The sequence below is a fragment of the Antechinus flavipes genome, chromosome 3 (genome assembly GCF_016432865.1).
Source record: "Antechinus flavipes isolate AdamAnt ecotype Samford, QLD, Australia chromosome 3, AdamAnt_v2, whole genome shotgun sequence".
NCBI lineage: Eukaryota > Metazoa > Chordata > Mammalia > Dasyuromorphia > Dasyuridae > Antechinus > Antechinus flavipes.
The window spans coordinates 330,628,430-330,640,441 of record NC_067400.1 but is presented as its reverse complement, the minus strand read 5'-3'; the positions used below and the strand labels follow the sequence as shown (position 1 = coordinate 330,640,441).

General features: G+C 35.9%; 1 protein-coding gene across 4 annotated transcripts in view; it reads left to right on the top strand.

Moving 5' to 3' along the window:
• Positions 1 to 5,541: 5,541 nt before the first annotated feature.
• The window catches only part of CEP70 (centrosomal protein 70), a 32,493-nt gene continuing 26,022 nt past the window's right edge, over positions 5,542 to 12,012 (top strand). The window contains exons 1-3 of one of the 4 annotated variants that reach the window (XM_051985627.1): positions 5,542 to 5,681; positions 9,465 to 9,579; positions 10,511 to 10,621. In XM_051985627.1, coding sequence (XP_051841587.1) covers positions 9,517 to 9,579; positions 10,511 to 10,621 — 174 coding nt within the window. In that variant the 5' untranslated portion in view covers positions 5,542 to 5,681; positions 9,465 to 9,516. Of the gene's footprint in view, positions 5,767 to 8,407; positions 9,580 to 10,510; positions 10,622 to 12,012 lie in introns of those variants that run through there. The other 3 variants (XM_051985626.1, XM_051985629.1, XM_051985628.1) reach the window with 3 other exon arrangements.

The following is a 12,012-nucleotide window of genomic DNA, read 5'->3' as shown; positions in this document are numbered from 1 at the left end:
CCAACCATTCTGGAGAGCAATCTGGAATTATGCCCAAAAAGTTATCACACTGTGCATACCCTTTGATCCAGCAGTGTTTCTACTGGGCTTATACCCCAAAGAGATACTAAAGAAGGGAAAGGGGCCTGTATGTGCCAAAATGTTTGTGGTAGCCCTGTTTGTAGTGGCTAGAAACTGGAAAATGAATGGATGCCCATCAATTGGAGAATGGCTGGGTAAATTGTGGTATATGAATGTTATGGAATATTATTGTTCTGTAAGAAATGACCAGTAGGATGAATACAGAGAGGCTTGGAGAGACTTACATGAACTGATGCTAAGTGAAATGAGCAGAACCAGGAGATGATTATATACTTCAGCAACAATACTGTATGAGGATATATTCTGATGGAAGTAGATTTCTTCGACAAAGAAATCAATATCAGTTTCAATTGATCAACGATGGACAGAAGCAGCTACCCCCAAAGAAAGAATACTGGGAAATGAATGTAAACTGTTTGCATTTTGGTTTTTCTTCCCGGGTTATTTTTATCTTCTGAATCCAATTCTTCCTGTGCAACAAGAGAACTGTTCGGTTCTGCACACACATATATTGTATCTAGAATATACTGTGACATATTTAACATGTATAGGACTGCTTGCCATCTAGGGGAAGGGGTGGAGGGAAGGGGAAAAAGTCAGAAAAGAAGTGAGTGCAAGGGATAATGTTGTAAAAAATTACCCAGGCATGGGCTCTGTCAATAAAAAGTTATAATTAAAAAAAATAAAAAAACATTAAAAAAATTAATAAGCAATACTCTATAGCATTTGCTACATAGCAAAAATGTTACTTTGTTCTTAACCTTTTGGTTACTTTGATTAAAAAATCCAGGTCAAGGAAATCTTATTATGGAAACCAGTTATTCATTCTGACAACATATACTTCAGTTTCTAGAACACAGAAAACTTATAGATAAGAGGAGGAAATAGTGTGTTTTTATTGGGGGGAGGCAGGCATAGAATATGTAAAAGAGAGAACATAATGAGTATGAAAATATTACTCTGATCAAAAATTAAGCTTTTTATCCTGGGAATAAAGTAGCTTCAATATCTAAGGAAAAAAAAAGAATTCTAATTTTAATAAATTTAAGGACTAACCATAATCCCAGAAGACCAATGATGAACCACTTCTTATTAAAGAAATTATGTCCAATGTGGGAATACAAGGATTTTGTTTTTCTTTATTTCAGTGAGGGGAAAGTGAAAAGTGTGTGTGTGAGATAAGGACAGAGCTCCCCCTATACCACCAAAAGAGAAAAGTATTGAAGTATTTAAAAAAAATTTTTATCTTGTCTCTTACTTTCAGTTTGTAAGCAATTGTCACAAGATAATCTTCTCTACAGAGCTCTCCCATCCTGATTCCTACCTGTATTAATATAAAGGACTTCTCTGATCTCTTTCAAAATTCAAAGAACTGGAAAGGTTTTCTCATACTTTTCATACCTTACACTAAGTTTTCTTAGATAAACATACATGCCCTTTTCTGATGATCCTTTCACTGTAGGGACCTTCCAAATATTTTTTAAATCTTTGATAACTGTTATGGGCTAGAACTCTGAACTTGAAACAAAGGATTCTTACAAGATACTAAATCAGTGGAATTGATAGAGACAATAGTTATCTAATTTAGCATGGTTCAGTATGATTGATTTAATCCTACAAGAAGATGTTATGGGCTAGAACTTGAAACAATATATTAAATGGAATTGAGGAGACAATGTTTAAATCTAGTTTAGCATTGATTTAATCCTACAATAAATAATGGTTTCCTAATGATATAATGATTGGTTTGTACTCAGTGTATAGCATAAAAGCAAGAAGCTCTCAGGGCCAAAAAAAATAAGTGCACTAAGCTCTCAGAGGCTGAGAGAGAATCATTCCATCATCCACCTTTGTGGTGGATGGAGGCTGAAGCACAAACCTTTGGATATTCAGAGAGATTTAGGAGGTAAAGAAGGAGGCAGGAGCGCAAGCTCACGGAACCAAGGAGAGAAGAAGATCTTCAGAAAACTAGCCAAGCCCCAAGTGAAGGAGATAGGACTTTGAAAGAAACAATAAAGGATATGGACTTTAATACCTGGATGCACTTGTGGTGATTATTAAACCAAAACGAAGGCTACTCCCTGAGGAAAACCTGTTGAGGAAAACCTCAACAGAGAACATTACATTTTAGAGAGAACATTACAGATAATCATCAAGTACATACAAAAAATTGGGAGAAGGTGGAGGAGGAAAGGGAGAATCACAATACTAAGTCCTTTGTTGACATTTCTACTATACAATGAATTCTCTTATTCCTTGTTCCCTTTTATAAAGAATGCTGGTATCAAAAATTCTGAGTTCAAGACAATTTTCAGATAAAATTAAAACCATTTCTAGTTATATTAAAAAATAATAATGATTAGAGAAATGCAAATGAAGACAACTCTGTCAAACCATTATATATTTTTTAAATTGGCTAAGATGACAGGAAAAAATGATAAATGTTGGAGATGTGGGAAAGCTGATACACATACATTGTTGGTAAAGTTGTGAACTGATCCAACCACTCTGGAGAGCAATTTGGAACTATACCCAAAGTACTATCAAACTGTGCATACCCTTTGATTCAGCTATATCTCTAATGGATCTATATCCATTCTCCAGTTGATAAATGGTCAAAGGATATGAACAGACAATTTTCAGATGAAAAAAATTGAAACTCTTTCTAGTCATATGAAGAGGTGCCCCAAATCATTAATGATCAGAGAAATGCAAATTAAAACAACTCTAAGACACCACTAACCACTTGTCAGATTGGCTAAGATGACAGGAAAAGATAATGATGAATGTTGGAGGGGATGTGGGAAAACTGGGACACCGATACATTGTTGGTGGAACTGTGAACGGATCCAACCATTCTGGGGAGCAATTTGGAACGATGTTCAAAAAGTTATCAAACTGTGCATACCCTTTGACATGTATTGGAATACCTGCCATCTAGGGGAGGGAATGGGGGGAAGGAGGGAGGGAAAAATTTGGAACAGAAAGTTTTATAAGGGTCAATGTTGAAAAATTATTCATGCATATGTTTTGTAAAGAAAAAGCTTTAATGAAATATATATAAAAAAGAAACAATCAGCAGGATGACTTCAGAAAGATCTGGAAAAATTTATATGAATTGCCGTTAAATGAAGTGAATAGAATCAAGAGAACATTGTATACAGCAACAAGAGTATGTGATGATCAACTGTGATGGACTTGGCTCTTTTCAACAATGAGGTGATTCAGGTCAATTCCAATGGACTTGTGATGGAGAGAGCCTTTTCCATCCAGAAAGAAGACTGTAGGGACTAAGTGTGAATCACAATATAGTATTTTCACCTTTTAAATTGTTGTTTGCTTGTTTTTTTTTCTCTTTGTTTCTCTTTTTTTTTCTTTTTGATCTGATTGTTCTTGTGCAATGTGATAAATGTGGAAACATATAGAAGAATTACACATGATTTAACATATATTGGATTGTTTGCTATCTGGGGGAGGGAGGTGGGGGGAAAGGAGGGAGAAAAATTTGGAACACGGGATTTTTCAGGGGTGAAAATTATTTTGGCATGTATTTTGAAAATTAAAAGCTATCATTAAAAAATTTAAAAAAGAAGTTCTGAGTTCAGGTCCTGATTTGCTACATAGCATCGGTGGGGTCTATAACAGTGAAAAAAAAATTACTTAAATTTTCTAGGCTTCAGCTTCTGCAATTGTAAAATGGAGACAATACTTGAACTTCCTTTATCTGGAGGACTATTTGAAAAGCAATTTATAAATTGTAAAGTGCTTTAAAATGAGTTATTATTATTTCACTCTAGCTGGTTTTATTCTTTTTCTATTAAAAAATGAATTGACAAACCATTCTCCAATTGATAAATGGTCAAAGGATATGAACAGACAATTCTCAGATGAAGAAATTGAAACTATTTATAGACACATGAAAATATGCTCCAAATCATTATTAATCAGAGAAATGCAAATTAAGACAACTCTGAGATACCACTACATACCTGTCAGATTGGCTAGAGTGACAGGGAAAGATAATGTGGAATATTGGAGGGATGTGGGAATTGTTGGTGGAATTGTGAACACATCCAGCCATTCTGGAGAGCAATTTGGAACTATGCTCAAAAAGTTATCAAACTGCATACCCTTTGATCCAGCAGTGTTTCTACTGGGCTTATACCCCAAAGAGATACTAAAGATGGGAAAGGGACCTGTATGTGCCAAAATGTTTGTGGCAGCCCTGTTTGTAGTGGCTAGAAGCTGGAAATCGAATGGATGCCCATCAATTGGAGAATGGTTGAGTAAATTGTGGTATACGAACGTTATGGAATATCATTGTTCTGTAAGAAATGACCAGCAGGATGAATACAGAGAGGACTGGCGAGACTTACATGAACTGATGCTAAGTGAAATGAGCAGAACCAGGAGATCATTATATATCTCAACAACGATACTGTTTGAGGATGTATTCTGATGGAAGTGGATCTCTTCGATAAAGAGAGTTAATTCAGTCTCAATTGATCAAAGATGGGCAGAAGCAGCTACACTGGGAGATGAATATAAACTGCTTTCATTTTTGTTTTTCTTCCCGGATTATTTATACCTTCTAAATTCAATTCTCCCTGTGTAACAAGAGATCTGTTCGGTTCTGCACACGTGTATTGTATCCAGGATATACTGTAACCTATTCAACAGGTAAAGGACTGCTTGCCATCTGGGGGAGGGGGTGGAGGGAGGGAGGGAAAAAATCGGAACAGAAGTGAATGCAAGGGATAATGTAAAAAATTACCCTGCCATGAGTTTTATCAATAAAAAGTTATTAAAAAATAAAAATAAAAAATGAATTGAAGAAAGAAATGGCGAACCACGTCAGCATCTTTACCAAAAAAACCTCAAAACTCAATCAGCCACAACTGAAAACGACTGAACATACATACATAGTTGGCCTTTAGTTGCTGCCTCTGTGCCAGTGACTTCCAACATTTCAGTCTTGAAACTACTTGAGTGACAGAAAACTCCACCCATTCTCGTTTCCTTGTAGCAAGAAAAGAAATCCTTCCTCCACCCCCCAAAAGAGAAGATTTTGATGTTACCTATTCCAACCCATTTACACAGGAGTAAACTGAGGTTCAGAAAGGTTAAGGACTTGCCCAAGATGATACAGTCAGGTGGCAAAGCGAGGACTGAGGACCTCCTTCCAAGGACAGGTCCCAAGGGACAGAGAGGCCCCGTAAGCTGCAAGCGAGGCAAAGATTTCAGAAGGGGTGGGATTATCGTTGGGGGGAAGCGAATGTAAAAGGGAAGGGGATGAATTATTTTGGAGAAGGAAGGAATGAGAGAAAAGAGAGAACGGGGCTTAGATCTCCGCCAGCGGTCTGAGCCAAGGAGGTGGGATTTGCGGAGAAATCGCACCAGAACGCACTGATGGAGTTAGGTGGCGGGAGCCCATCTATTCGCTCGTAATCGATTTCTTGAGCCTTGCTCCACTGAGTCGGTCTCCTGGGCAGCTGCGCGCTGAACCGCCGACAGTTAGAGGTAGCCGGGCTAGAGGGCGGGAGCCCCTACGGTCCGTGGACTTTTCTGAGGCACTGCGGGCTTTCTTTTTCATGAGAGAGGTAAAAAGGTGGTCTCTGGGAGTCAGAGAGCCCGCGGCTCTCAGAGGCGCGGCGGAGGAGGGGTGAGAAGCCGCCTCCGCTTCTGGTGAGAAGTGTTGGGATGGAAGCGCCCTGCGGACCCCCGGAGCGCGAGCCCCGGTGGTGGTGGTTTTTATTTCCTTTGTGAGGGGAGGTGGGGGAGGAGGTCCCCGTCCCCTTTGTTTTTGTGATGTTCTTGGCTGGCAGCCCAGCGTTTGATGTTCTTTGTCCCTTGGTCGAGGCAATTCTCACCTGTCCTTCGGGCACTAAAAGTTATGACGTGATATTTTCAAATATCATTTCTTCAGGCCCTCGTCAATGCCCTTTTGTAATTCCCTTATTATATTAGTGTCTGAAAAGTTCTGTCTCTTGGTGGCTGTTCTACTGTTGAGGGACTGTGTTCGATTGACCAAGCTAGGTTAGCGTTTTATTTATTTATTATATAGCTTTTTATTTACAAGATATATGCATGGATAATTTTTCAGCATTGACAATTGCCAACTTTTACCCTCCTTCCCCACCATCTCTTCCCTCCGATTGGCAGGTTGACCGTGTTAAATATGTTAAAATATAACTTAAATACAATATAAGTATACATGTCCAAACAGTTATTTTGCTGTACAAAAAGGATCAGTCTCTGAAATAGTGTACAATTAGCCTGTGAAGGAAATAAAAAATGCAGGCGGACAAAAATATAGGGATTGGGAATTCTATGTAATGATTCTTGGGCATCTCCCAGAGTTTTTTCGCTGGAGTATAGCTGGTTCAATTCATTACTGCTCCATTGGAACTGATTTGGTTCATCTCATCAGAATTGATCATCATATAGTATTGTTATTGAAGTATATTATGATCTCCTGGCCCTGCTCATTTCACTCTGCATCAGTTCATGTAGGTCTCTCCAGGCCTTTCTGAAATCATCTTACTGGTCATTTCTTACAGAACAATAATATTCCATAATATTCATATACCACAATTTATTCAGCCATTCTCCAGTTGGTGGGCATCCACTCAGTTTCCAGTTCCTTTACCACTAAAAAAAGGGGTGCCACAAACATTTTTGCACATACACGTTTCTTTTCCTTTTTAAAAAAATCTCTTTGGGATAGGTTAGCTTTTAGGTGAAACCATATATGTATAGTCACAGTCCAGCAGTATAATAACTAAGAATAGAGTCACAAAAGTCTCAGAGTTATATCTATATATAACTGACTATAAATCTATGTGTGTGTGTGTGTATGTGTGTGTGTGTGTATAAAATTTTATATATATATAAAACTATCACATACACGGAACACCCTGTAGAATACTTTAAATTTACAAAGAAGGGATATTTCTCTGTTTTGACAATCATTTGTATCCTCATTACCTCGTAATTCAACAAGCATTTTGTTTTTTTACAATTTACAAATATTTCCATCATCCTTCCCCTGATAAAGAAAACAAACTTCTAACAAATATGAATGGTCAAGGAAAACGAATTTCCACTTCCAAATTGTCAGTATTTCCAAACATATGCCTCATTCTGCATCTACCAAAAAAGTCAAGTCTCTACTGACTGCAAAGCATAGTGTTTAAGTATTAGGGAGGAAAAAAAAAAATCTAGGACACAATTTTCATATTTCAAGAGTTTTTAAATCTAATGGAGATTAGAGGGTGCTGAGGAAGGACAAGCATAGTCGTAATTGTGATATTCTAGAATTGTGAGAGAAACACAGGGGCAGGGAAAGTACTTTATCACTTTCACTTAATTGTGGGAACAGAGAGTTAGGGAAGGGCTTTAAGCAAATAAGTCTAATCTGAGTTGAATCCTGAAGAAAGTGAAGAGCTTCAGTCTAGATGTGAATAGTCCATTTTAGTCATTAGTGATACATGGAGATAGGAAGCAGTAAAATAATAACTGGGTTATGTATTGGAGAGGGAGTAGCATGAAACAGGTTGGAACCAAATAATAAAGGACCTTGAATGTACAAGGTAGATCAGATAATATGCATATGCTAAATCAAATCGGAAGGATCTTCTAGAGTTTACTTTTGAGAGCCTACTAAGCCTACTACCACAATAAGGCAGGCCTTAGAGTATGACTTGAGTAGACAGTTTGTTGTTATGACATTGAATAATTTTTATTTTGTTGGATTACAAATCGGTCCAAAATGTGAAATTTCATCATCGTATTTGTGATTTTTTGAAAATTTAAAGTCAGGTGAAAACCTGATTCTTCTTCACAAGACTAGAATATACAAGGAATAGCTTATTCAAGTTGGAATAAATAGTTTATATTTTTTAGCACTTTAGAGTTAACAAAAACACTTTTATAAATGTCATCTCATTTGATCTTTATAACAATTATTTGAGGGAGTTAATAAAAGTACATATGATACCATTGTGAATTACTGACAAGCTGAAAGCATGGGAAAGGACCTATAGGCAGAATAAGCAAGCATTTATTATTTCCAGTGTGCTAACTACTGTGCTATGTACTGAATATACAAACAATAAAATAACATAGCCCTTCCCCCAGAGACCTTACAGGTGACAGAGATTATAACAAATTCACAGATATCTAAACACAGAATACGTAGGATATATTACAGTAAATACACATTGATTTTCGGGGATGCACTAGTACACTAATAACTGGGATGAGGGTGGGAGGGTTGGGGAGGGGGAGGGAAGGAGACACCTCTTGAAGAAGGTAGAACTTGAGCTGACCTGAAGAATTCCACGAGGTGCAAGTGAGGAGAGAGAGCTTTCAGCCATGGAGAGCATTCAACCTTCATTCAGTTGAAATGGAAGTTTAAATGGAGATAAGGAAGCAAGAAAGTTTATTGATGACATCACTATCTATGAATTTTACTGTAGCTCAAAATGCAATTAAATTCCTGTGAAGAGTTTGGTAACTACTTTGATAGTTGGTCAGCCATTAATGATTATAGAAAAAATCTGAGAAAGAGAGATAGACTTTCTATTTTTGGCAGGCCAGTAAAGATGATTTTACTCTTATGTTTTGTGATGATTTGTCTTGTAGGAAATGGTATTCTATTTCAGAACATTATATAAGTATATATTTTCGGTCAAATCAGAATGGATAAATACTAGAACAGGCAAAGTGTGCCAGAAAGGCAGAGGGGGAAAAAAAAGTCAGAGAAGGAAGGGTGGGAGAAAATGACCTTAAAAAGCCAGATGGTAGGGAGTGGTAATGTGCTGGTAATTATTTCAGGTTCACTTTCTTGGTACATGGTTTCCTCTAGTCCCAGGATAGCGCAGGAGCATTCTTTTTTTTTTTTTTAAATTTTTTATTTTTAAATAACTTTTTATTGACAGAACCCATGCCAGGGTAATTTTTTACAACATTATCCCTTGCACTCACTTCTGTTCCAATTTTTCCCCTCCCTCCCTCCACCCCGTCCCCCAGATGGTAAGCAGTCCTTTACATGTTAAATAGGTTACAGTATATCCTAGATACAATATATATGTGCAGAACCGAACAGTTCTCTTGTTGCACAGGGAGAATTGGATTCAGAAGGTATAAATAACCTGGGAAGAAAAACAAAAATGCAAGCAGTTTATATTAATTTCCCAATGTTCTTTCTTTGGGTGTAGCGCACAGGAGCATTCTAAGAGTTTAGTGGTTTGCTTTGTATTTTCTCCAGCATTTAACATTATGCTCCACACAATCACATTGATTTAAGTCTTAATGGTAAGTTTTGGATGACTAGAGCAAATGTCTTAGAACAACAGATGTAAAAATTTTTTGTTATACAGGACTGTCGGAGTTCTTCATTGATAGCTTCTGCTATATTTGGCTGTATGGAAAATGGCATCAAATGATAACCAGGATTCTAATAAATTATTAGATTGGAATATGACTTCGGGTCAGGTATATTTCTTTTCTTTCTTTCTTTTTTTTTTTTTTAATACACATTGTTTTATGAATCATGTCGAGAGAGAAAAATCAGAGCAAAAGAGAAATACTAAGGGAGAGATATAAAACACGTAAACATGGCATATGTTGATTTACATTCAGTCTCCTTAGTTCTTTTTCTGGATGCACATGACATTTTCTGTCCAAAGTCTGTGGGATTGCTTTGAATCATTGAACCACTGAAAAGAACTAAGTATTTCATTGATGTTATTGTGTACAATGTGTTCCTGGTTCTGTTTGTTTTGCTCATCATCAGTTCATGTGAATCTTTCCAGGCCTTTTTAAGATCAGCTTGTTCATCATTTTTATAGAATAATAATATTCCATTATCTTCATCTACCACAACTTGTTCAGCCATTCTCCAATTGATGGGCATCTACTCATTTTCCAATTCTTTAAATGTATTTCTTTTTAAAGTTTCTAAAGCTATTATCAATGTGTGTTAGGCTAGTTATACTATGCTTTAATTATTTTGTGATTTATATTGCAATAAAATATAATTGAGTTTTTGGTTTTATTCTGTTTTTTTAAATAAAATTTAAAAATATTTCTGAATTATCTCTGGTTAATGGTTTATTTAAAAATAATAACATTTATGTAGCACTATTTAAGCGAAACACTTCACACATTATCTCATTTATATCCACAACAGTTCTAGGAGATAGGTGTTAACAATTAATCCCCATTTTATAGATGAAGAAGCAGATATAGGTTAAGTCACTTGCTTCATTTATAGAACAAATTATAATAGCATGTAAAAAGAATAATTTAGAAAAATAGGACAAATTATGGAGTCAGGAGAGAATATCTTGCTCTTATTTAGGAAGAATAAGATCTTCAGAACATAACTGATTTTAAACTTTTATGTGTATATTTTCTTACACAGGTCAATCAAGATTTTTTTTTGCCTACTTCATGTGATCACACAGAGTCAGTCATTCCATTGACGTCCCCTACATCAATTGAATTATTAGACATACTTATGAAAAGAAGTCAGGTATTTAAATATTTTAAGAAACTATAAAACTTTTTACTTTTAAAACACTTGTGAGTTGGCTTGGGAAGTGTTGACATTTTTGCTATAGTTGTATGAGTAAAAGATAGTCCTCTATTATTTATTTCCTTCCTAAATCCAGACTACATCATTTTGAAGTTATTTTTATATAGGTTCCTTATATAGACTCTATTTAAAATTTTTTTTGTTGTTCTCAGCAAAACATTTTATAAATATTCATCAAATGCCTACTATTTGCAAAGTACTTTGCTAGACTTTGGGAATACAATGACAAAAACAAAATAGTTCTTGCCCTGAAGGAGTTCTGTAAATATAACATCATTGAAGCAAATAAGTGCAATATCAGCTAACTTAAAGGAGGAAACACATAACTGGGGAGATTAGGGAATGCTTACAGAGGAGATAGCACTGCTTGAAGGAAGATAAGGATTCTGAGATGGGAAAGAAGGAGTGAATTCTAGGCATGGAAGAATTGTGCAGTAGATAGAAATATTAAGTGTGGAGATTAACTCTTAGTGCAGGATAGTTGTATGAAGTAAGACTGAAAAAGTAGGCTGCAACCAAATTGTGGGTAGTCTTAAAGACTAAGGCATTACTTCTGGAAGCAGTAGGGAGTCAATGAAAGTTATTAAGCAGGAGAGTGACATGGTAAAAAACATGCCTCAGGAAGATTATTTCATCAGGGATTTTTTTGGTGGTTGAATTAGAAACAAGTCTAATTAGAAATTAGAATTAGAAACAATCCATCATTTGGAAAATGATTGAGTAAATTGTAGTACATGAATGTTTTGGAATACTATTATAACATAAGAAATGATAACTTAGGTAATCCTCTGAACTCTTCATATTCATTACTCATTTATGAAGTACCTAATATGGACTAGTTATTGTACTAGATACTGGGGATACAAAGCCAGGAATTCATGGAGTTCTGGACCTTCACAATTTTACATTTTATTGATATGTAGGAAAATTTGTGCACTGTTGTAGAGCAAAGTCAGAAGAAGCAGGAGAGCAGTTGAGTTCAGGGAGCAGTTATAAGTGTAATGGAATTCATCAAAGGAGTACTAGTATTAAATAAAATTAGGAATAGTGGTTGGAGTCGGATTGTAGAGGATTTTTATTAAATATAGTAGCTATAGAGATGTCAATGAAAACAACATTAAAAGGCAATTAAGTCAGATTAATTACATCGATCATTTTTGGTTTTGGAGAACAAATGATGAAATCATCTTTATTCTTCTTGTTAGAGAGGTGAGAAATTAGGGGTATGGAATGATACAAATGTTAGGTATGATGTTTTGTCAGCTGATTTGCTTAACTGTTTTTGTTGTGTATAAGATGATTCAGTAGGATTAAGATAAAGAAAGTTC